The 25,206-nt window shown below is 40.2% G+C and overlaps 2 protein-coding genes across 3 annotated transcripts in view; both read right to left on the reverse strand.

Annotated features, from left to right (window-relative positions):
- The window catches only part of sestd1 (SEC14 and spectrin domains 1), a 17,847-nt gene extending 3,404 nt beyond the window's left edge, over positions 1 to 14,443 (reverse strand). Inside the window, exons 1-14 of the mRNA XM_008435477.2 lie at positions 14,181 to 14,443; positions 10,967 to 11,036; positions 10,780 to 10,888; positions 10,609 to 10,699; positions 10,401 to 10,514; positions 6,658 to 6,771; positions 6,466 to 6,560; positions 6,322 to 6,377; positions 4,483 to 4,560; positions 3,695 to 3,852; positions 1,595 to 1,717; positions 846 to 1,040; positions 653 to 767; positions 412 to 577 (exon numbers count right to left, since the gene is read on the reverse strand). Coding sequence (XP_008433699.1) covers positions 412 to 577; positions 653 to 767; positions 846 to 1,040; positions 1,595 to 1,717; positions 3,695 to 3,852; positions 4,483 to 4,560; positions 6,322 to 6,377; positions 6,466 to 6,560; positions 6,658 to 6,771; positions 10,401 to 10,514; positions 10,609 to 10,699; positions 10,780 to 10,888; positions 10,967 to 11,036 — 1,484 coding nt within the window. The 5' untranslated portion in view covers positions 14,181 to 14,443. The remainder of the gene's footprint in view (positions 1 to 411; positions 578 to 652; positions 768 to 845; positions 1,041 to 1,594; positions 1,718 to 3,694; positions 3,853 to 4,482; positions 4,561 to 6,321; positions 6,378 to 6,465; positions 6,561 to 6,657; positions 6,772 to 10,400; positions 10,515 to 10,608; positions 10,700 to 10,779; positions 10,889 to 10,966; positions 11,037 to 14,180) is intronic.
- A 1,126-nt stretch (positions 14,444 to 15,569) lies between these two features.
- On the reverse strand, positions 15,570 to 24,600 carry LOC103478820 (solute carrier family 22 member 4-like). Of its 2 annotated transcripts, none has more exons than XM_008432893.2 (11): positions 24,097 to 24,600; positions 22,322 to 22,534; positions 21,781 to 21,884; positions 20,782 to 20,936; positions 19,782 to 19,953; positions 19,470 to 19,596; positions 19,296 to 19,396; positions 18,798 to 19,012; positions 17,379 to 17,561; positions 17,132 to 17,267; positions 15,570 to 16,924 (listed from the first exon to the last, which is right to left on the reverse strand). In XM_008432893.2, exons 1-11 carry the CDS (start codon positions 24,304 to 24,306, stop codon positions 16,822 to 16,824), a joined length of 1,719 nt encoding a protein of 572 aa, XP_008431115.1. In that variant the 5' UTR covers positions 24,307 to 24,600; the 3' UTR covers positions 15,570 to 16,821. The 2 variants fall into 2 exon arrangements, with proteins under 2 accessions (XP_008431115.1, XP_008431106.1); XM_008432884.2 differs by having other exon boundaries at positions 22,322 to 22,537.
- Between the last annotated feature and the right edge of the window lie 606 nt (positions 24,601 to 25,206).

The following is a 25,206-nucleotide window of genomic DNA, read 5'->3' on the forward strand; positions in this document are numbered from 1 at the left end:
ATAAGCCAATACTATTACAAAGATCAACAAGTCCTTGAGACATTAGGAATAATAAATATTCATTACACTGGAACGATTCAAACAAATTGTGTTAAATTAAATGCTTACAACACAGAAAGAAAGTTACAAAATAAATCTTTAAAATATGGTCTTGCTAGGTTTTCTGACATTTAGCAAAAATAWATAATTTTGGTAATTCTAGCTGAATCAAAGAGTTTATATGTGTTAGGTGAATCAAAATATCTGAGTTCAACAGTAAATAACACTTTTAATCAAACGGTACTCTACACTTTAWTACAAAACTGTTCCATTAGGATATCAAGGACTTTCAAGCACTTTCTAAATATTGAAACTCAAGTATTTTCAAGGATTTCCAGCRCTCTTCCACAAAGAGGATGGGTGCAGAGCTACCTCTGCTTGCGGAGCTCCATCTCCTCCATCACAGCCTGAACGTGCTGAACGTTGTCCTGCTGCTCTCCGGGCGGGCTCTCCGCCTCCTCCAGAGCCCACGACGCCTGGCCGCACATCTGCTCCAGCACCAGCGTCCCCTTCTGACGGAGCGAGGACAGGCCTGCTTCTGCAGAACAGGCGGAGGGGGGTTGGAGTCACGGAGGACGACGAGGGGGAAGATGCGTTCGCTCGGAGAACAAACCAACAGTCTGCAGTTTCTCCTCCAGCAGTTTGAGGTTTTGTTGAATGGATGCCCCGTCGGAGGGGGACACGTCGGCACAGAGCATGCCCAGGAGGCCGTCCAGCTGCTGAGACAACTGCGGACACAGAGCGCGGGACCGGTCAGGCGCGTCGGCCTCGGACAGCTGGAATGCAATCGGCGCGGTCGGCGTTACCTCCTGCGTGGTGCTGTGGAAGGCGTGCGCCGCCTGCAGGACGTTCTGGCGCGTCTCCAGCTGGGACGCCTGGCTGTAGCAGACGTCACTCAGCTGCTGCTGCAGCCCCTTCAGCTCTGCCACTTCCTCCTCTTCACCGGCGCTGAGCAGGGCAGCGATCTGTTGGTTCAGCTCCACGTACACGGCGAACCACTCCTGCACAAGCAGGGAGAGAGAGAGAGAGGCGGTTCGCATGAAACCACGGAAACGACGCAAACATCCACCTCAGGCTGCTGAACGACGTTTACCAAAAAATGACCTAAATATTTGTATCATTTGTATCATATCAATATTTGTATCATCATCATATCTCTTTAATTTGAACACAGACGTTTGACTAACTTCAGTTTTAATCCATGAACATGAATTTTGTTGTCGAATAAGTTTGTCGCAATAAGGAATCAATCAATTAACAAATAAATTAAAACGAGCTGCTTAATTTCCATTCTGGCGATTCACATTTTTTGAAGGGCAATTTTATAATCCATTTTATTTATGGTTTTGGCTATTAGTGGTTTTTATTTCTGTTTTGTTTTGGTGTTTTATTTTGAGTATTTACGATATCTTCCTCTCCCAGTGTGAAGTGTTCTTTACAAATAAAAGTTTACTGGTCTTTGAGACCAATAAAGTAATGTATTACTTGAAAATGGTCTCAAAACAAGAGTTTTATTCATCGCAATAATTGCTGGCGTTGYCGTGTGTTTTCCTACGCTGTGCTGACTCTCGATCTCTTCGTGTTTCTGCTGCAGAGCCTGCGCCGCTCGCATCGARTCGCCGATCGTTTGCTGAGTCTTCAGCAGCTCTGAACCGGGACCCTGCAGCCAGTTCACCACCTGATGAAAAAAAGATGCAAAAAAACATGCTTATCTTATCTGTGGGTATTTAACATTTATTGATTTCATATCAAATAAAACTGTCAAAACATAGCAGAGTGAGACACAGGCAGCAAAACCAGCCGCCTTCCCATTAAAGCATCCCCAGCAGTTCGGCCGTCATACATTGTTAATGTTAGYATCGATGTCGATCACATGTCAGGCGCATCGTAGCTTTCATACTAAATGAACTGGATWTATGTGGAGGTCTCCATATTTTTTAACCACTCAAAGTGCTTTCTGTCTGTCGGCAGATTCATCCGACACATTAGGAGCGTTTGTGGGGTTCAGTCAGTAGGCAGGCTAACAGGATGTCCATTAAAACACGCCAAGCATCCTCCTCCAGAGGGAGTTAAAAATAATAATAAAAAAAGRCACAGTAGTTCACATGAGCAACCAGCAGGGGGCTCTGACGCTCTACCTGCCGCTCTATGTAAAGTAATCCTCTCCACTACAGACGAGTGAATGAMCTCAAAGCGTTATGAGGGACCGCTAGACTCGTTTTGCTGTCTTAGCTTAGCAGTTTGAACACAATCTRACTTGTAAGTCACAGGTAAAAGTTTTAATAAAGTCAATCTATTTTACTTTTTGATAAAGCCAGTTAAAACTGTGATTACAGGCTGTTTGAATTTAGAGTTGAATCTAAAGTGATACCGTTACCATCAACGTCACAAGTTAGCGTAATGCATTTCAGAAAAAGAATATTTACTTTAAAAAGGTAAGTTAAACTAATAGGAGGAGAAGGTTTGTAAGGTTTGAGCTGAAATTAAAGTAAAATGAATTTTTCTRCCGTTTTCATGTTTGTTTAGAATAAGCGGATTTCTGGTTCCCTTTTAGGTTCACTCATGAGTTTCTGCATGAAGAAAACTGCACAGATTCATCATAACTGTGTTAACTAGGGTGAAATATTCATGGTATCAGACTAAACGGCAACATCTGCAGATGTTTGGTTGCTTTCCTGTCAGAATCCTGAGTTAATTGTGTTTATCAGGTCAGTGGCGCCTTAAGCAGCACACAAACACGACCACAGTTCGATCCAGAACTAGGCCAACCCCCCCTCCCCGCCTCAAATCCTCTTGAGCTATTGGGCGACTTGTTGTGGTTACTATAGCAACCCCAGGCTCATTTCCAAGATGATGTTGTTACCCATCAGCCCCTGCGGCTGTAAGACCTTCAGTCAGCAGAGAATACCGTTCTTGTGCTGAAAGCTCCGAAGCTGTGCCGTTTCTGAGAGTTGAAGGTTAAAACTGATGAATACAGAGGAATGAATGCTGCAGCATCCGCCTGACACCATTACACATTTATAACCTGCTCAAAGACATAACTCTGACTTTGAAAACGTGTATGAGGATKAGAAAAATTAATATAAATTAATATACTGAAGTGGTTGCAGGTTGGCTTTTCATTTTATATTATTTCTGCATATCTTTCCAGAATAAATTTTTCTGTCCTTTCAACTAAGTAAAGAAAGAGAAAGAGAGAAAGAAACAAAGGAAAACAAAAGGTAAGGAGGACAGACAAGGAAAGAAGGAATTCAGCGTTTTCCCCAGTGTATTATAAGCCTGGCGGGCCACCAGGCTTTACTTGTGCCCCCACCAGGCTGAGCATTGCTTATTTAAATGACCAATAAAGAAGAAAGGGATGACACAAAGAATGAAAAAAGGGAAAATAAAAGAGTAGGAGGGCATGTGGCCGGATGGAGAGAAGGAAGTATACATTGAAGGAAGGACTCAAGAAAATGAAATGGATACTTAGAAGAACAAATGGACGAGGAGAAAAGTCTAGAAATACAAATAAGTTTATATATTCATATGCTCCTTTTCTGAACTGATCCAGAAAATACTGGAACCAGATCATTTTATTTGTTGGACCCCTGCTGTGATTTTCTACTGAATTAATTTGTTCTGGTTCTCTCTGTAAAACGGGAGCATTCGTTACCTGCATGACCTTKGTGTGGATCTCGTCCAGCTGCGCTCTCTTGTTCCGCTGCCTGCACAGCTCCTGGTATTTGGTGTACTGCTCCCTGAGCGAATCCAGCAGCTTCGTCACCTGAGGCTGAGCCAGCAGCTCCTCCTCCATGGGGCACCAAGCTGGAGCTGGGAGAGACAGACACCAGAGTCGATCACGGCCGTGTTTGAAACAGGTTTTAGTGACAGCATCGTCAGATGGAGAGACGGGAATTCATTRAAGACTGAACGCTGCGTGTAAGGAACCACTTAAGTACTAAAAATGTATCTATTTTTCAATGGCACTGTTGCACAGTCATAAAGCACTTTGGGGAAACAACTAAACATTTATCCTGACAATTTTTTTTCTTTAAGCCCCATAATGTCAGAAAAACAAGGATAAAGGAAGCCTCCTGAYTAGCTATGACAATTAGCTTAAGTTAGCAAGCTAATTTTAACAACTATTACCTCAAAAGTTAAAATGGAAAAAAAATMTCTGACTCAACTTTGTTGGTTAGTTAAATAAACTGCTTTAACTTAATAATATAATTAATAACTTGRCAGAATGCAGTTAAAGATGACTTRCACAGTTAAGCTAGCAGACAGTTGCTAAAGCTAACAACTAGTCTYAACAGTAATGTTACCTGACTTTCATGWTTCCTAAAGCAATAATAAAATAAGTTCATATAGCACCAATTTATTTTGCGTCACACAATAARTAAAAATAATCCCTGATTTCTCTCAGGTCCGAGGCAGCCAYTTTTTTTATTAGTTCCTCACCTGCCTGCCCTCCTCCTCCTCCTCCTCCCTCTGAGCCGTTGAAGCGGCGCTGCTGCAGCTCCGACAGCAGCTCGTGACCTGCACACACACAKAAGTTCAAACAATAAAGGATTTTACAAAAAATAAAAATATGGGAAACAATGAGGGGTCAGTGTTTGTTTACATGCTGTTACATTATGACAGAAGCTTGTGAATGGAGGATGGTGGTACCACAAACAAAGACTCCTTTAACCTCTGGCCAACACACACAAGCCAGTCCTTTCAATGAGCACATCCACCCAGCATATGCAGATGMTGCTAGTGGCTGTTTGGCTTCAGGTTTGGTGTCAAACWAGCCTGTTGGTGTCTAACACCTCAGAGTCAGCACTGGTAACATGAGAAGGGAGACGCTGTCTGGCTGTTCACACTCATTTTAGCTTCACTATGCAAAGCTATGCAAAGCTTACATTATCATTAATTCTGCATGCTACCAAAAAACCCTAACAAAGAATGTCAGGTTGCCAGGTTTTATAAAGACGCAACTGGATTTTACAGCAGGACAATGATCTGAAGCACAGCAGGAAATCCATCTTTGAATGGCTAAAAATGATTTAAAAACAAGACAAGGTTCTGCAGCCCACACTTAAATGAGATTGCAACACTGACGTAACCATAAAGAAGCTGTTCGTGCTAGAAAATCCTCTCGCATGGCTGAATTAAAATAATTCTGCAAAGAGTAGAGGGCCAAGGTGCTAAATGCTTGATTTCAATCTCTCCTGCCAAGGACGGCACAACCAGTTCCCCTAACGAATAAAATAATCCTTTAGCAGCAGCTTTAGTTAAAACTGGTTTCATGTTTTGAAAAACTTAACTTCATAAAAAGAAAAGCAAAAACAGGAGAGATCTCTAAGGAATGTGTCCATTTTTGGCAATGGGAAGTGTTTGTGTTACTGATTTTCATAGCTTCTTTAATAATTCCTTCAGATGATGGCTGCAATRCTTTTGTAAARTAATTATTGCGATTCTGTGAGAATAAAGCTCGTTTTTGTCTTGAGGACAAAGAAATGATTGTTCAGTGAAGCATCATGTCTGTGCTTCGTTATGAGGGATATTTCATCCTCACATTGCTCGTCCAACCTTGATGCGGTTGATCATTTGGCTCTTTGAATCACTGAGGAGTGTTGCTGTAGAAAAGTGGGTCATTAATAAGAACAGAGCTGTTCTCTGTTAGTGTTACTTTAAAACCTCCCATAAAACCATGATAAAATACCTAAACAACTTTTGAATGTGACYTTAAGAAATCTATCAATTTTTGTCCTAGATTCTTTGCCATACACATATAAACTCTTTATTTTATCATTTTAATCATAATCTTGCAGTTGTTACAGTTTCTGCAGGTTTTTAAGACCATTACGAATGGAAATTGACCAAAAAATGCAAATAAATCGTATGGGTTGGCAACAGGRGTAAGYCAATAGGCAAAGACGAATATTGTTCTGTCAACTAATGATAAATTTGCATTTAYACGTGATGGATGTGAAAAAAACAGCTAGCTCGTTAGCAAACGTGTGTTAGCAGCAAGTTAGCGGTAGCTGCAGTAGAGACGTCTGCATGCAAGTCAAACTTTCGAAGAAAACTACCTGGGATATATAAGATTAAATAGTCCTATCACAACAATAAATGAATTAAAGGTCAACTTATTACTTTTTCCCTTCAAATTTAAGACAATTTAAGGCCTTACTTTTAGATACATGAATAAAATGTGCAGACACTCTGTATTAGTTGAAATGTTTACGCCACTGGAAATCTGTTGGACCCAACATAAAACTGGTTTATATTCAGAAARAAAATAATACTTACCAGTCTGGAGGACAGTTTCAGGATCAAAGGATGGCAAGAGAGCTCCATCAGTAGATCTACAAAGATAAAACGGAGCGTCTACTTCAAAACTGTAGCTGTGTGTGACTGTATACATGTCCGGGGATCCTGGGGGAGTCCGCCTACTTGTCTTTGTCCACCGAGGCGCTCTTCTCACTGTCATTGATGATCGTCAGCTCGTCCAGAAGAGACGTCGACTCCTTTGTGAACTTCTCAAAAACCTGAAACGAAAGACAAATAAATGAGGTGTTTATCAGATGCCACGGCAACATCCAGTAAKCTGTAAAAGTAGACGTCATCTAAATATATTTCACTTACCAGCCTCTTGTTGAGCCAGTCGCTGTGGTCGTAGTCCAGACTTCCTCCGAAATCGTCCGTCAGCTGGCACGGTTCGATGTAGCGAGTGAGCTTATTGGCCGAAACCAGGATCACCTGAATCGACGAATGAAGGTTGACAACAGCTGGTGATACTTGAAAGTAACGCCATGCGGCACAGCTACATATAAAGTTTGCTCCCAAGTCTCAAATCATAAATTCAATCATAATTTGACAGAGAAATAAGGGAAGGAAAATCTGAACTGCTTTTAAGACCATTTTATAAGATTCGTTTATAATTTTATATTTTTGTGTTTCCCARTTTCCATCTGTTTAATGATTTTAATCTTTTGTACTTCCATAAGCACAAAAAAATCTTTTTCAATTTCTGGGATTTATTGTATTACGCTCTAAAACTTAAAAAAGTGAAAAGTGTAGCATTTACTTGGGATTTGGTTGGATTTTTTCCAATGAGTTCACATAAACAACGCATTGTTCAGTACTTAAGTTTACAGCAGGTTAACCAAATTGACAACAATAGGGGCTACTGTAAATATAATACCATAAAAAACATAATACAAAACCAAAATAAATGTTCAATAATAAGAAGACAGCAAATTCTGCTCAGATTTCTTWTTTTTTCTTTTCATTAAATAAACAGCCATCATTGGTAGGGAAAAACATTCTCTCTTCTGTTTCATTTCATCTTTGCTCACCTATGGAAAAACTAGGTTTAAATATGTACTTTTCCAAACAAGCCTCTATTACACGTCCCATAACAGCAGCCTGGCCGTGAACAGAGCAAACCTAATTACAGCTTTTATAACAACTTGAAGCCTTTTATTGCTCCCTCACATCTGTTTTCTTCCTTTACTTAATAACTGTTATTAATTTTCTGCTCACGCCTGAATCACATTCCCTAGGACTCGGCTTTGCAGTGGAGCAGCAGATTGTTCTCTTTTGGGCTGTTTAGCAAACGCACTCGAGAGGCTGGGGATAATAAGAGACTGTGTGGATATCCCAAAATCATACAGGAGCTTTAGGAGATCCTGTGGCGCTGCATTAAATTCTCCAGAATCATAACGTAAGACACGGTTGTGATGTTGATCGTATGTAATAACTCTGGAGGTCTGCTCCTTGGTTCTCCAAGTCGTTATTCTGATTTCCTTCAACAGCAACTACTGACTAAATAGATCGTCTTTGATTTCATCACATTTATAAACAACTCTCTAAAAAAAAAAATCTTAAAATCCATCATTGCAGCTGCATAATTGCACAATGGAAACATTGTGAACATTCCAGTCAAGTCAGGCAGATATGTGTGAAATAAGAAACGGCTACTTGCCTGAACTCGCAACACTCAGCAACAATAAAAGACATTTTTCTTTAAATTGTGCTACATTTATAAGGAAGACGCAGGCTGAGCAGCAGAGGTGAGTTTAGCTTGAGAAAAACAAACGTAACCCATTCTGCCAATGTGAAACAAGTTATTCTGCAATAATAGTCGGAGTCAGTAACAATGAGGAAATAATAATCACATAATTACAGTTCATCAAACTGTTTACATGACAGTTTGGGACTCTTTAACCAAACCTTAATAAAGCCAAGTTTGGGTCTTTATTAGAGCCACTTTGTTTATCATTGACTTTAAACCTACTTTTTTTTTTCTACAAAAAAAACTTGGATATTTTTCTTGGATCAAACTCTACATTATTTTGGTTTGTTTGACCCAAAATACAATTCTTGTGATCCACAGTTCTTGGATCACAAGATGAACTTTTGCCTCAGAGTCTCTGACGGTTTCCTAATCTGAAAACAGAGCGCTCTGTGTTTCAACTCAGCCTGCAAGCTTTAAGAATTATAACAGAAAGAAAAAAAGAGGAAAACAAGCTCACCTTTGAGTTAACGCCAAGTTTAGACAGTAACCTTATTTTTTTTCCCCTCATTTTCACATGAATAGCATCTGCAGTAAGTCTGGCTCAGAAATAAACCTGGAAGAGACAGCTGGCGGAGAGTCTGTCTTCCAGTTGTCACGGCAGAAGATGCCAGCAGTAAACCTGGACTCCAACCAGAGAGTGTGAGTGTGTTTTTGATACAAGTGCTGGGTCAGACGCTGCAGCAGCTGTACAACACACACATCCCGCTGTGTCAACGGCGCTCCATAGCCGAGATGAGTCACATTTCAGCAGCGTCAGTGGGGTCTCCATATCCAGCAGCTGTGCATGTTTGCTTCTGCCCAGGAATGGACAGAGGACGAAGACGCCCAGAGACACAGCAGATTGATTCCACCAACAGTTTGTCACGACTCTCAAAAACTTATGTTTTTGTTTTGTTTCCAGAAAATTGAATCGACACAAATAGTGGGATATAAATTCCTGTTAACTTGTTGAATCCTGTTGAATTTAACCCTTTGCTGCTCACGGACCACTCCGGTTCGGTTTAAAAACAGGGTTACCTTCACCTCCACTGTGACAGATTATCTTCCTGTAACTACTTCTAAGTTGCCACACAACACCAGCCGACTTGATCCGGTTACCGTGGCAACGATCGCCGAGCCAACACGGCTGCGGAAATTTGGGTCAGTAAGACTACAGATCTGTTAGCAAAACCATCTGTCTTTTGGTAAAGGTGGTGACGACAAAAATCACACATGAACACACAAACACACTGCAGTGTCATCTGAGGGGTACGGCAGTGATACTAAAGGCTAACACACACACACACACACACACACACACACACACACACACACACACACACACACACACACACACACAAGTCAATTTGTTCGATACTGTTCAACAGGACAACTTAGATAAAAGGTCTACAACTCCAGAGAGAACAAGGGAATTTTTTTTAAAATATAAAACAGAAAAGCCGTTTTCATTTGCTTTAAACTGGATCCAGGAATGTCCCACAAGAACTGAAGTGTTAGATGAGCTCAGTTATTTGCTTCTCGTCAAAATTAATTAAATCCTTTCTCTTGTCTCTTTTTCCTGCCAATAACTCATCATCGAACACAAAATGCTCTCTGTGCTCCAGTGCAACCCCTCAACTAACAGATTATACGAAGCAGAGATAATCGCTGTTATCCCCATACTCTGTCATGATGTAATTATTGATCAATGAATCTCACCAATTTTAATAAAACACCCACCAAAAATATCTAACACCAAAGAGCAACGTTTGAAAACAAATTCCTCAGATTTTACAGAATAAAAACACTTTATTTTGTGGGAACAAGAACGAGAACCCAAAATTAGGAAGAAGATGAACCAGAAATCAGGAAATGACGATCTCGGCAAAACACAACAGTTATCATCTAATTAAATAAAACACCCAGCAGCTAAAGAAAATTTTTAAGGTAGTACAAGCAGGAGAAAAACGATGATGATGCTTATTTTAAAGAAACATATGGAGTTTGTTCTCTTCTAATTTTAGGCATCACAATGGCAGAACAAAACCATCAATATCCTGTAAAAAAATATCTATTTTTTTTATTTTCAGTTGTTTAATTCTTCTTCTTCTCATCTGCGTAAAAACCAGAACATTATCGCCCCCTATCAGGTTGAATTCAGTATTGCACACCTAGATCTTAAGACACTCAGGGATAAACTACAATTTCATTACAATGTGTTATGCTTGTATTTTTTTCATGTCTGGTATTTACTTTCTAAATATCATCCAAGCATAAAAGAACTAAAAGCTGGTATTACGGTTTTGCCTTTAGCAGGTGAGACTCTTACCTCAAAGCCCAGGCGATCTTTCTCCTTCCAGAAACAGAAGTGGGTGACCTTCTTATCCCAGAATTCATCAGGCTTCACCACACAGACCAGCGACACCTCGGCTGGGATGACGTTCTGAAACCCCACCCACACACCACCATCATCATTAAAAACAAACATAAAAGCTACCAGGCGTCTGACCCTGGAAGAAGGTTTAACGTATTTCCACCTGCAGCATGAGGACCACCGTCTTCACAATGTTCCACTGAGACCGCCGGCCATCCACGATCACAGTGAAACCCCGAGCCTTGCACTTGTCACTGGAAGTGGGAAACGGGAGTTTAGCTTCAACAAGGACTCACAGAAACACTTTAGGCTAGATTGGTTAGCATGCCTGTACCTGGGGATGCTGAGCAAGTAGTCCAGAGTGGCGCTAAGTTCCTCCATGCTGGTCTGGTCCGAGTTGAGGGGGATGGTCAGGATCAGACCACTGCGCCGGTCCTTGCCTCCTGTCACAGACGTCCAGAGAGGTTAGGTCACTGAAGGCAAAGATTTGGGATTAAAGCAACACGACGACAGTTTATTACCTGAGAGGAAGGCCAGCTTCTTTTTTAGGATGGGGAGCATGGAGCTCGCTTCCATGGTGACGCCAGACATCTGGAGAGACATGAGAGACTTCAACCAAAACGCCAACTCACAAGACAAAACTCTTGGTGCTGAGATTACTAACGTACAGCAGGAATTGTTCAGAGGGAATAAAACAACATAAACAGGGCACAACAACGACGAGGAAGCTTCTGGGATTGAGGACACATTTGAGTAGCTGAAGTCACATTAAGCTAATAAAAAAATACTTCACTCTATTCATATCCTTGGTGGAAAAAGACATAAATCCTCCACTTCAGACAATTAAACTTTTATACACAAAGCAGTCGGCCAGCGACTATAAATCCTGTTCAATGCATGAGTTTAATCTAAGGACTTTCACCACATCAATCAACAGCCTCCATGTTTTTACAGTCAACTTAAATAAAAATTCTATTAAGGTTTGGCACATAGATTTAGATGCACAAACAAAGATAATCTTGTAATTCCTTAATTTTCTGTTGTATATTCAGAATACTATCAGCATCAAGGCTGCTGCAGCACATTTTCCTCCTTACTGCGTTAGGAAAAAGTCATCATCTCAACAGACAAAAGGCAAAACCAGCCTCATCATCTTATTTTTCTTTCCAGCCTCAACTTCAATTGATGCCCGAGCAGCTCATTGGAAATGAATATTAATTTCACTATTTGTTTTGATTTTATCTTCAGATGCCCTCCTGTTACACACTTCATATGAACAACTCTTTGGGTCTTTAACAGCAAAGAGAAATTAAGATTGATTTGGTTGGTCATTGAACACATCATGAACATTGTGAAAACAAACAAACAAAACTAAAGGAAAACAAAACATCCAGCATCCCAGACTGACTTGTGATGAAATTTTAGTTTACAAAACTACAGAAGGCAGAAAACATCCATGATTTTGTGTAAAATCTCATAATTTACTAGAAATATTATGCTCTGCGGGCTTTTGTTGTCTGTCAAAACTGAGTGAGTCAGCTGTCAAATGTGTACAAAGGGCTTTGAGTGTAATATCTGTGACGAAGACCTCAAAAGATAAACACCCTGAGCAAGACGGGGGATGAGTGCGTCTCAGCTCATCACCTGAAACCACCTGCAAAGAAAAGCCCTCAAAACACACAGAGACGTCACAGATGTTAAAAGACCTGTGGGGGGAGAAAAGTGTCACCTTTTCTCCTGTGAGGTTCAGAGTTGAAGAACAGAACCAAGTTCATGAGTGACAAACCATGAAAAGAGGAAGTTTGAGTTTCTTCAAAGAATATTTTACAACCATCAGAGCAGCTGAAGTGCTGAACAAATAAGGCAGGGACAGTTCTGTTATTTTTCCCAAAACAGATTTCCTCCCAGCTGGCGATGCTCCCGGCAGATTCCAGTTGCTGGCTCCGGCTCGTCTGTGATTTACTGCCTGTTTAATCAGGTTGTTTTCTTTTTTTTTTTTTCTTTCCCGGTCGCACTCAGCAGTCTGACCGTAAATCAGCAGGTTTGTGTTTTTGTTGGTTTAGTGGCTGGCGAAACATCTGTGCTGCTCTACTGCACTTTTCATCTGTCAATTATTTCTCCTGCCTACTGTCATCGTCTTTGAAGGCAGTCATTGTGGCAGGGTAATAGTGAACTATAAAATATCCTGTCTCAGCAAGTGGTCTGGAGACATGATCTCTTCAAAGCTCATCGATTGTGAGTTTTTCTTTATAATTGTAAGCTGCTGGCTCTTAATTTTACTATTTAAGACCATGCTTAACACTTGAATTGCTGTCATTCCAAATTTACTATCAAACCAGTCACGCTGTGGAAAGTAAAAAGGATTGCAGCCCATCACTCTTATTAGGATAATCCTGCTTTAAAACTACGATTAGCATATCCGTGAAGCATTAAACTGCAGGCTGGAAACCAGAGCTGATAGCCCAACTAATTAAGCAGATAATATTCAAGGGACTCTATAAAGGGCATGACAAAAAAAACTATCTCTATGTATCAAAACAAAATAAGAATAAAAACACAATATTACCTGTAAAAATTATGTTATTTTATGTTTTCAGCAGTAGAAAAAGTACAAAACCATGGGCCTGGTTAAACTGACTGACAGGTTCTTAACTATTTTTAAAAGGATCGAGTGATTCATCCAAACCCATCGGGGAGGAAAGTTGTTCCACAGCCTGCGGGCCACAACCTGAAGAGTATGAGCTCCTTTACTCATACGCCTTGTAGGCATATAAATTATGATAACAGCGCAGATAGTTCATACGGAAAAATTAATCATCAAATTATTGATTTAATCCAAAGTTCCCTGTTTTAGTCATTACAGTGAAGTATTTTTTGTATGTTTTTGACCAATTAGTGCCCTTGCTACCAAACAAATGTACCGTTACACTCCGAGTCCGACGACTCGGCATAAAACTAGCAACTACACATTTCTCAAACTCCCTTTAGATATGGTTTATTACCTTTAGGAAAATATGCTAAGAACAGTGATGCCATTCGTTTTATGTTGTCCATAACCAAGATTTAAAAAATCAAGCACATGCATTTGTTGACATCACAGGTATAAGTTGCCTTCATTTCTCTTTGTTTGCATGTTTTCATTCAAATGAATCCTTCAAAATGTGTTTACTTGTGCCAGCTTTTCAGCTTGGTTTATGTGCCTCTTGTGATGTCATACACCCAAATACACACAAAGAAGTAAAAACTGTTTTTTCTTCAGTGCGCTTTTGAGGAAACTTAGCATTTACGGAAATCCTGAAGGGGAAAGCTATGCTTAACTACCCAGCTGTGTTTTTATTATTTTTGTAAGTGAAAGAACATTTTCACTCGTTTCTTTAACTATTTGAATACTGGCCCCAATGTGGCCCCATACATTTATTTCAACCCCCCGTTTTGTGTGTGTGTGTGTGTTTTTTTTTTTTTTAGACTATTAGGGTTAATTTTGGTGTTACCGCAGCACTCAGGCTATCCTGCTGCAGCAAAGCTTCACCTTGGTCTGCGTTCCTGCAGTCTCCCTGCAGCATGGCTCGGCCCAACACGGCTCGGCTCGTTTCAGCCCGACCCAGCGACACAATGACCTACATTCTGCAGCCACATACTGCGGTGGCTGCGGGTGTAAACCTCCATCATCACGGCGCCCACCCACCCACCACCGACAACTTCAACAATGAGTATTGATCCGGTGGCTTTTCTTACCTTTTCGTCAAATCCGCAGCATTTTCCACTGTCCCAAATTTTCTCCTCCCAGTCCTCCTCCTCCTTTTTCTTGTCTTCTTTTTGCCCTTCACTCCTGTCGCTCTCCTTCTTCTTCCAGAGTCTCACTAACCAGCAGAAACGACTCGCGTTTTATATGTTTTTTTTTTTTTTTTTACTGAAATCCTTAGTTTGCTCCCTCCTCTGCTTCAACAACAGTAAAGCMACACACACAAACCAGGCGGTGGAGCCCGTCGCACTGCGCAGGCTCAGTAAAGTCAAATCAAAAATTCCAACTTCCGGTGTTACGTCGAATTCTGGACCCGTTGCGTTTTCAGTAATATGACACAAGGGGGCGCTGTTCCTTCATACATCTGCTGTCTCTTATGTCCCTAAAATCTGGTTCATGAGTCTCACACATGAACTTCTCTACTCCTCACTTCAGGAAACGCACCATAAAAAATTATTTCATTATTTAAAACTAAATTCATACAGCACAGTAGCACAGTTAGCAGTTTGCACTGCATGCACAACAAGAAAAGTTCTGATTTGCCAGGGCTGGTCTGCATGGCGTTGCATGTTCTCCCTGGGTTCTCTCCAGGTACTGGGGCTTCCTACCAAAGTCCAAAAACGTGGATGTTAGGTTAATTGGTCTCGCTGTTCATGGTTCTTTGACCTGTGTGTTTCTGTGATTGTCCATGGTCTACTCTGCTTCTTGCCCAGTGACTGCTGGAAACAATCACCAAACCATCAACAGACAAGTGTATATGGATGAACAAAAACACAGAGTAATATTAGACACAGAGTGATATGTTTCAAATGTTACATGAGACCAATAACATAATTTGCAATAAAAAAATGCTGTGCTACAATCATTCTATAAGATATGTAATCATAGACTGTTAAATTGACAGTTGTCTAACAGATGCCTAACAGTTGTCTAACTATATGCTAGGTTGTAGCACCTGTATGCTAGGGCTACAACCTAGCATGTAGAAAGTTAAGTGGAGGAAAAGCACCATTGTAGAAAAGGTGCTCAGGCAAGGTTTGACATGAGCTTAGGGGAAAAAGGACTGTGACATTTTTGCATTTTATTTGTAAACCAAAGTCCAACCCAGGAACCAGGAAATTCTAAGGAACCAGAAAATTTTGTACCACTTCATGCTTCATCCTACTGAAAAGCTTTATGGAGATGCCGATTTCCTTTTACAGCAGGATGTGGCACCAGCCCACCCTATCAAAGGTACCAATACCTGCATTAATTACCATGGGTTAGGGTTAAACTGGCCCCATGAAGAGTAAGTTTTAAGGAGGATGAAAGAGTAAACAATGAAGACAAGCTGATAGCCACTTACTGTCCAGTATATCTATATAATTTTCAATAAACTCAGATTTATAAATAATTTTTTATTGGTCATATGTAACATTCAAACTTTCAGAAAAGTTTCAGAAAATGCAAAGTTTTGTTCAGCTGTTAGCCATGATGATCATCAATAAGCAGAAATAAATTAGCAGACATAAATGTACAGTGTGTAAGTTTCACTGTTTGAATGAATTTGTGAAATAGATTTTAAAAAATTCTAGCTTACCGTACTCAGCTGACACTGAATGTTATTCATGATCAAACATTTAGCGACACAAGTTGATGCTTAATGGCTTTCAGGCCAGCAGGGGGCTCCAAAGAGCATATTTCTCAGATATTAAAAATCTCAAAACATCTAATTTATCTTTACATTCATTATTACCATCTTTTTTTTAAATTACTCAGAAGAAATCACCTTGTTCATTAAGAAATATTTGATGCTATCATGGTAACTTTGGCATTTGAATAGATTCAACTAAGAAAACAAGAATAAAAATCAATTCAAATTTCTGCTCATCTGTCACATACAATCACCACTCAAATACACTGCTGTTTGTATGGAAAGTTTTGAAAAAGTTCAAGCGGTGTGAATACTTTTTTAACACACTGTACACTTTGTAAGATGATGTAAGAGACAGGAAAATGACCCCCATATTGTCATGATAACATGCAAAAGACATGGTCCAAGTTTATTGAACAGAGAAAATGCCATATTCTTGATTTGTGCATATGTCAGATTTGTGAATATTAAACTTGGCATATGCACAACTGAATATTTGACTTCACCGCACAATTAAAATCCTGAATTCTAAATGTTTACCTGTTGTTCAAGTTCAGGTTGTTCAAGTTCATGTGCAGTGCAAAAAAAAAAAAACGACAAAAATGCTGCCAATACACCAGTAATTTCCAAAACAATTTTATAATTTAACTAACTGAATATTCAGAAATTACTTATGTCAGAAAACCATCATGGGATTTCTTCATAGTGTTCTTTCATTTTCAGTTCTACGTATACATTATGTTCCTCATCTCAGTTCCAGCATTTCAGTCCTTCAGTGAAACAAAGCGCAAAAGTTATTTGCTGCAGCAGACTGCGGTGTGCTTCCATGTCTCTCATTCTTAGGTCAATTTGAGTTTAGGTTGTGTCCTACAGCACTCCGTTCTTCCTGAATGGAAGTCTTGTCGATACATGAGTTCAGTCTCCTTCAGTTACCAAAGAGCATTTCTGAAATAAAAAAAACATGCAGCTTGGTACTGGTAAATATGATATCAGTGGTTGCTTTATAAACAAGTTGTGCAGATGATCTCCACTGATGGCGTCTGCTCCTTAGTGATTTTTTCTTCTTCCTTCAAAGCAGTTTTGGAGGCCCAGGGACATGTAAACCTATAAATAAGATGAGCAGAAATGCATCAGTATCCTCATTAAGTGATCAGGTTTCTGATCACTTAATAAAGTGAGATAACATAAAATTTTTTGTGCAACATTTTTGAAAACTTTTTATGTTTCTCCATCTCACAATTGTACCCAACTTGGTGTTAGTCTGTCATAGAAAATCCCCCCAAAATATCCTCAAGCATTGCACAAACTCACCACTGTGTGACCGGCATCTGCTCAATGGTATCAGGAAGTGGCTGTCGGAACGTTTCTGGCAGGAAGATGCAGAGAAGAACGGCGAGAAGAGACAGAACACCCAAAGTAATCCAGGGTAGGAGCTTGTTAAACTCAGCTGGAGACAAAAACCAAATYAAATCTCATCTGAATAGAGTTAAACATTGGACTCAGTTTCTATTTGATATCTTTAGATCCCTTCCAGCCTTTTGAGATTTAAAGGTCTCACCCAACTCAAGCAAATATGGYGACACAGAGGATCCCACTCTGGAGAACATGGCACAGGAAGACATTGCCGTGTTTCTGATGACTGTGGGGGACAGCTCTCCAGTGTAGGTGTAAACCACCCCACTTCCTGCCAGAACACCAAATTTACCCAACAGCACCAGGGACATGGTAAGTGTTGGATAACCTGCAACAAAGGACGAGGTGCTGTGAGGTCACAAGTAGTAAAAAATACTTTTGCAAATGCTGCTAGGCAAAACTTTAAACTCGTTTCAACAAGCTTCTCTTCAGCAGTGGAGTCTTGTGCAGTAAGTAGGCATAAAGGTAATAGTGGCTGAATGTTTTACGTATTGTTTTCTTCAAAACAATACGTACCTGCTCATTCCAGGTCTGTCTGAMGCTTTTAATGGTCATTGACTCTCGGACTATTCACTTGTTCTTCATGCTCTGCCTGATGTCTTGTAGGGAACACAGCGTCTTGGCTGTTTCATACTGCAGTGACGTTCTTTCACATTTCAGATTTTGGGAGCTCATCTATTATTTTTGAAAAAAGAAACTATTTGATTATCCCCAAGACTGTTAAGAAATGTTAAGTTTATCAATAAGACGAAATTGGACCTTTTTTTGGAAGGTGTGCATTTTTCTACATGTGGCACAAAACTGAATATCATGCTTTCGGTCAAACACAATGTTTTTAGTGTGATGCTGATGGGATCTGGACAATTTGTTGCAACTGAAGGAGCCACGAATTCTTGTCTCTGGCAGAACATGTTGGAAAATGTCTTGCTATCAACAAGTGTAAGTTTATCTTAGACTTTGGTTATGCAATCAAGAGCTTGTTGATTGTCTAGCTTTTGTCCAAGATACAAGAAAGCAAAACAAAGGTTTTGATGTGGTCTAATCAATGTGGTTGAATGAAAGTCTGTAAAGAACAGTGGGACAAACGTCCTGCAAAGTGATGTAAAAAACTTATTGTCAGTTGCTGCTGCCAAGAATGACACAACCAATAATTAGGTTCAGGAGACAATTACTTTTTTACACAGAGCCAGGTTTGTTTGAATATCTTTGTCTCATAAGTGACACGAGACAAACTACACTTTGTTCTTACCGAAGTAAATTTTGTCTGATACAATGTTTGAGGATGATCTGAAACATTCAAGTGTGACAAAATAGCAGAAACAGAGGAATTCTGTAAGGAGGTAAATACTTCTCTTCGCTGCACTGGATTATTGCATTAATCTTTCATTATTTTGAAGAAGCTATAGTGTGGCATTATTAATGCAGCTTGAATAAGATGTTGAAGCTAAGAAACACACACTAAATACAAAAAAGGTWGGTTTGTTTTCTTGTTTACGTCGTTTAATGTTCTCGTGCGTTTCTGTAAAAGTCAGAAACGCACGAGCCTAACGCTTCTCGCGCTCACTTTTCATGGTGCCCTGGATGAAGAGCAGCGCCAGCGCCCCCAGCAGGGAGAAACCGATGAATGAAAGACGGCGAGGAAAGCTGCGTGCAGCCAGCCAGCTGGCAAAGTATGCTGGGAGCTCCACAGCTGTGAGCAGGAAGTAGTTCAGRAAGAGGTTGCCATACAAAGTGGACATGCTGAAGGACAAGCCAAAGTAGCTGACACTTGTGGAAAACCTGCAAAGAAAGAAACGGACTTAAAAATCCAAACCGGATTGATTTTAGTTGATTTTAGRTTTCTAAAGTAACCAACCAGAACCGAGTCGATTTGTAACTCAAAATATTTTTTACTGGATCAAAATTAGACTTTTAAATGTGGCTCGACTATAGCAGTTTGTAAAATTATTTTCAATCTTCTCAATAGAAGAAGCTTTGCTTTGACAAATGTTACCTGCTTGGCTGATGTGCAATCTTAAACAAAGTGGTTTTCCACAAAAAAAAAAAAAAAGTTGCAGCTCACCAAATTAGCCACAGCTTCAGTGTTATATGCCGAATTTGTGCGGTCTTCAGCAGGTCCAGGAAACTGACGGACTCTGCTTGATGTGCCGCTGCTTTTTCAGCCTGCCGAGAGAACATGAGAAACATCAATATACCTCCTACGATTTGCCAGTGAGGTTCAGCAGGTGGTTCCCACCTTGGGAGGGAGGAAAATGACCGGAGGAGCCTCCACTCGGTTCTCCAGAGCCGCTGACCTCAGCAGGAGCTCGGCCTCTTGCAAGCGGCCACGAGACAGCAGCCAGCGAGGAGACTCAGGAACCAGCCTGGTCGACATTTAGACACGCAATAAGGGACTCACTTCCCGAAAGCTCCCAAAAAGAAACACTTCCTTGGAGGAGATTATGCTTCCTTATCAATCGGTCACTATAGTATTGTATCCCTTTTCTGTAAGTCTTAGGTGCAAAGATGCAGACTGCGAAATGTCAACGGTGTAGTGAGACCATCTTACCACCAGAGGGGGATGCAAGCCAAGCCAGGCACAGCCATGATGAGCGATARGTGTCTCCAGCTCCTGACCAGGTATGCGGTTCCTGGCAGCAGCATCATGGAGAAAGTGTAGACAAAAGGCTGGCCCAGACTGGAGAAGAGGATTCTGCTGGAGCCCACAAGGATTTCTGAACCTGTGGAGAAAACACAGACATTTCATTGTGTCTGATATTAGCATAAATGATAAGTTCTGGCCATTTCTAACATTCAGAATGCATTACATATGCTAACAAATGATAATGTGATAAAAGAAGTTAGCACAGATTTAATCTGAAATGTGATAGTTTAAAGGGAATCTATTATGCAAAATTTACTTTTTACATGTTTTTATTTTGGGTCTCAACTGCTTCTAAAAATAGCCACCCAGCTTCTTTTTAATTTTTTTTTTTGCAACAAGTAAATGTTTTATGATGTCTGGAAAAATTAGCAGTTTCAAAAACCGCCTGAATGTTCAGCCATAATGAATGGGCACTGCACCGTTTCCTAGCAACCCTAGTCGAGTCCAGGCTTTCACCTAAGTAGATCTCCAGCAAGTTTGGTCAGCTGGATTTTACACTGCATGCGCCGAACAATGGCAGGTGGAAAAGACAAGCGTTTTGTTGTTTCACCATCCAGAAACCACTTGCTGCATTCTTGCTAGTTGTGCAGGAGGCTCCACTTCTGCTTTTCAAATTTGCACGGCTGTCTAATTGTACATCTGTTTGCAGTCATTTTCAAGTGTAGATGTAAATATTGAGTTAGAGATGTGACCAGCAGCAGTCCATATAGATTTAAAGTGACGAGAGGCCCTAAAACAACTCATTTTAAGATGAAAGTAATGGACATTTTTGCTTGGCCTGTAGGCCTATCCTGTTCAAGGAACCTTAACAAGTCACCTTTAAACAAATGAGGTTTTCTGATTTGAGTGGCCATGAACACAGCAATAGAATACGGTGAGAGTAAAGACCCACAACGAAACGTACCCAGCACAAACACGACTATGTAGCAGGCGATCTGACCCAGGCCCAGCATAAAAAAGAGAACAGTGAAGACAGGCCAGGACGGAGCGAAAGCCACAGCGCTGCTGAAGATGCTGAGGACGGCGATGGACCCGAACAGAACGGGCTTCCTGCCAAACCTGCGGCGCCAGAACAGAGAAGGACTCAGGCGTGAATGCAACAGATACAGTCATAAAAAGGAAACATCCTGATCATCATCATTCAACCTCAACGGCTAGTTATGTTTATAGGCTATAAGTAAACAATAGGGCTGTTTGTGCTAAAGAAAATCAAACAGGAGCTATTTTAAAAAGCGCAACTATCCTACACAAAATGCTACTTTTAGTCATCTGAATGATTCAACCTTTGACCTGGAGTTGAATTTGGGTAAAATCTCATTATGTTATGATGTATTTTTTTTGCAAACACCTAAAGTTGTGAATTTTGTTGATAAACCAAATGTGCAGCTGTGTATTTCATAATTATTATTTAATCAACAAAGGTTCGAAATTCAGAGACGTGTGAAAAACTCAGACTCTTTATATTGCTTTCATAGGTTTCACTTAGTTAATCAAATGCACTGTATAAATGTTTCTGTTCACACTATGATAACGAAAGCCAAACATTAGCAATAAATAGTCTGAAAATATTTTTCTAATATTTTCCTCAAGTAGTTTGGAGTCCGTCATTTTAAGAAAATGACTCTGATAAAGGAAACGGGTCATCACCAGATGTTTGACAATAAAGAACAGCCCTCTGTTTGACGAAAAACTAATCAACATTATTAGCTTAAATTATTATTAAATATTATTAGATTCGTTATAGTTCTGTAGAAGTTACCCAAGACGGAAACATGTAATCAGAAAACATGGCAATTCCATAACTAAACTGCTTCGAAACGACTCCAATTTGTAAATCATTTATGCTTTGGGAACAGGGAGACACTTCATTTTGCAAACATTAAATGAAGAGACGAAGAGTCACCGGTCAGAGATCAGTCCGGAGATGAAACATCCAGAAAGTCCTCCCAGAAAGTAGACGAGAGAAGTCAGAGGCTGCTTCCACTGTTCGCTGCACACCAGGTCAAACTGGGAGGAAAACACGAAGCAAACATTTACTTAACCCCCCAAACAACAACAACAAAAAGCAACAATTAACTTCAATCTGTCAGTTCTGTTCTTCTTAATCAATTCATTCTCATCTTTCCTGATCCTCTGAAGGTTTTCTTAGTGCAGCTTCATCAATCTTTCTATCTAGCCGTGTTATTATATTATATCATGCTCAAAATGCAGTCAGTGATTGTGGGGGAAAGGTCATGACCTTGCAGTTATTTATCTGTAAGAATCGGTTCAGAACGACCGAGTCTGAACATGAAGAACCAGCTGAGGTGTGTGTTACTTCGTGTTACTGTGTGTTACTGTGTGTTACTGTGTGCTACTTCGTGTTACTGTGTGTTACTTCGTGTTACTGTCATACTAAAATAACCATTAACTGCTTTCTTATTCCAGACAGAGAGTGATAATACCTCCGTGACCACGGTGGACTGGAAGTACTCCGTACTGTAGCTCCATCCATCTCTGCAGCCCTCCCGCCTCAGGTTTGACAGAAGACCCTCTGGCCTTGATCCCGGCACAGACTGGTTCTGCAACCAGTTTGGACTGGCTCCCATTGCAGACAGGTTCCTAACCAGGTCCAGCTCGTACCGGCTGCAGCTGCTTTTCTCCGGCTGCCCGGCCACCTGCTAACCAGGAAACAATGTAATTACAGTTCCACTATTTATTTATTTATTTATTTATTTATTTATTTATTTATTTATTTATTTATTTATTTTTCTGCTACAGAGGACAGGGCAGCTGTACCAGAACAGACTGCATCAGATCTGACCTGACCAGTTGATACTGGTCAGGTCAGGAATGGGAACTGTATCAACGATGAAACCTTCCACCGAATTACTCACGTTTGTGTGTATTTTATGTCTGATATTAAATGCTTTGAGTATATTTGTTTTTATTTCTCATTCATAAATAACAACTGCCATTAAGTGTGCATTTGACAGAAAGTGTTTCTGTTTTTATACACACAGCAACCAGAGCAAAAACTGTAGCTTTGTATTCTCAAAGACCAGAGCTGAGCAGAAAAAAGAAATACCATCAGCTGAACGCTGGTGGTGGTTACGTGAGAACACGCTGCACAACTTAACTTTCTCACTCAGCAAGTGAAATTTAAAAGAATGCTAATTACATAAAATTGTTTGTTTTATTATTATTATTTTTATATTGTAACAAATTAGCATAGTAAGCTCTCTGGAATCTCACCATAATTCTGAAACATAATTTTTGGGCTAATTAGTTAATCAGCCATCAAGTGCAATAAGGTGAACTGAAGCAGGGAATCATTGAAACATTCGGTATGTGTGTGTGTGTGTGTGTGTGTGTGTGTGTGTGTGTGTGTGTGTGTGTGTGTGTGTGTGTGTGTGTGTGNTGTGTGTGTGTGTGTGTGTGTGTGTGTGTGTGTGTGTGTGTGTGCGTGCGTGCGTGTGTGTGTGTGTGCATGGTTATTTTTCTTGTGTGTCTCTGTGTTGCCGTGTGATGGACTCGTCCAGGCCGTACCTCGTCTGTCGCCCAGTGATTTCATGAGATAGAAATCAGGCCACTGCGGTCAGGCCAGGATAAGGCAGCATTGAAAATAAATGGCTATTTGCACATAGACTTTATGATGATTTTATAATCTGGAATGATGTTTATTTATCCTAAAATAAGTTGAAGCTTGCAATTTGATTGTTTCGCTCATATGTTGATTTTGCAGTTTTAAAAATGCCTTATTACATCAAAATCTTGAGTTTGTGTTAATTCACATTTTTTTTTAAATCTGGTAATTATGTAAAATTAGATGAGTTAATGAATTTATGTAGTTGTTACAAGCCAATCGTCTGATTCCTTCAACCTTACATTTAATCCTCTAAGGCTCTACTTTTGGTCTCTGCTGAATAAAAATGTGACACTTTGTGTGCCTGGTAGATACTGTGTATTTCTGCTATTTGTTGCATTGAGCATAATCTTTAACTGCTACAGCTTATGCCTCATGCAACAATATGTCACGATGGAGATTCATGGTAAAGGTTATGCGAGGGCGAGCAGCTAAAGCAAATGGAGAATAGCAGCTTAGTTTGTTATTCACACCTGAACAGATGCGAGCAATTCACTTACATTACAAAATCATAAACAATAAAGATAAAAAGTAAACTTATGGCTGAAATGCTTTGCCAAAGTGAGGGCATTCGCTGGCTCGGATTTAGAATACCTCCGCCGGGATGCTGGCCTGGATCCACTCCTGGCTCAGGTTACTGTGGGCAGGGATGTCACAGTGGTGTGGGGGGCTGGCCAGCAGGAAGATGACAGACAGGATGTTGTATCCGCATGGAACGCAGGTAAGGCAAAGAACGAAGAAGATTCTCCTCTGGAACGGACCCCATCTCCCCAGAAACAACACCGACTCCTCGTAATCCTGCATTTTCCTTATTTAAGCCCCAAGAACTAATCCGAGATTCAGATTCCTCTACTGGTTATGATACAGGGGGTCAGGGAGGCACTCTGTCTGGAGGCTGTAAACACTCGTACTTTAGCTACTTGCACACAATGTTCCCATAATGTACTCTGTCTGCAATATCAAGCACATAAATCTTACATCTGTGCTCTGCTTGCTGCTGTGTCAAGAGTCTTCCTGCTGCTCCATGTCGCCTTTATTCAACAAGTGAGAGGAAAAACTCCTCCTCTCATCCAGCCCCTCACATCCGCCTCTCTTCCAAAAGTACGATTTCACCCTCAAACTACAGCTCAACAGAAACTGTGTCTTAAAAGGTTAAAAGTTTTATCTCAGAATCCTCCAGAACAACAAAAGGGACGGTAGTGACTTTGTAACCAAACGCATCTTCTTTTTTAACCTGAGGAACATTTGAAATAATAATAATAATAATAATAAAAGAAACATTTCAAATCAGCTGATGTTAGGTTGGCTTCAGATGCTGTTTAGTGCAGTGATGTCACATGACTTGTTTGACTTTATCTGCGTCCATCAGCTTTTGTTCCAATGTATGTGCAAAAAAAACCATAAATGCGCCTCATGCTTCATGAAATATTGCAAACTGCTTTACATTACTTAATAAAAGGTTCAAATTAACTAGTTTGGACTTCTAGAAATGTTCTGTCATAAAATGAAACTCTTAATAGTGCCTGATAATGAAAACAAGATTATCAATGTTTTTTTCGTTTGTTTTTTTCAGCTAAAAATCTGGAAACTGTTGCTTACGTTTGTATCGGACCACATTTCTCCTGAGTCACAGCAGCAAACGCTCATCTGCCATCTTTGCATGTCTGGAGACTGAAACTTTTGCCTGTTCTTTGTTGCAAATTC

Source organism: Poecilia reticulata, linkage group LG2, assembly GCF_000633615.1.
Source record: "Poecilia reticulata strain Guanapo linkage group LG2, Guppy_female_1.0+MT, whole genome shotgun sequence".
Lineage (NCBI taxonomy): Eukaryota > Metazoa > Chordata > Actinopteri > Cyprinodontiformes > Poeciliidae > Poecilia > Poecilia reticulata.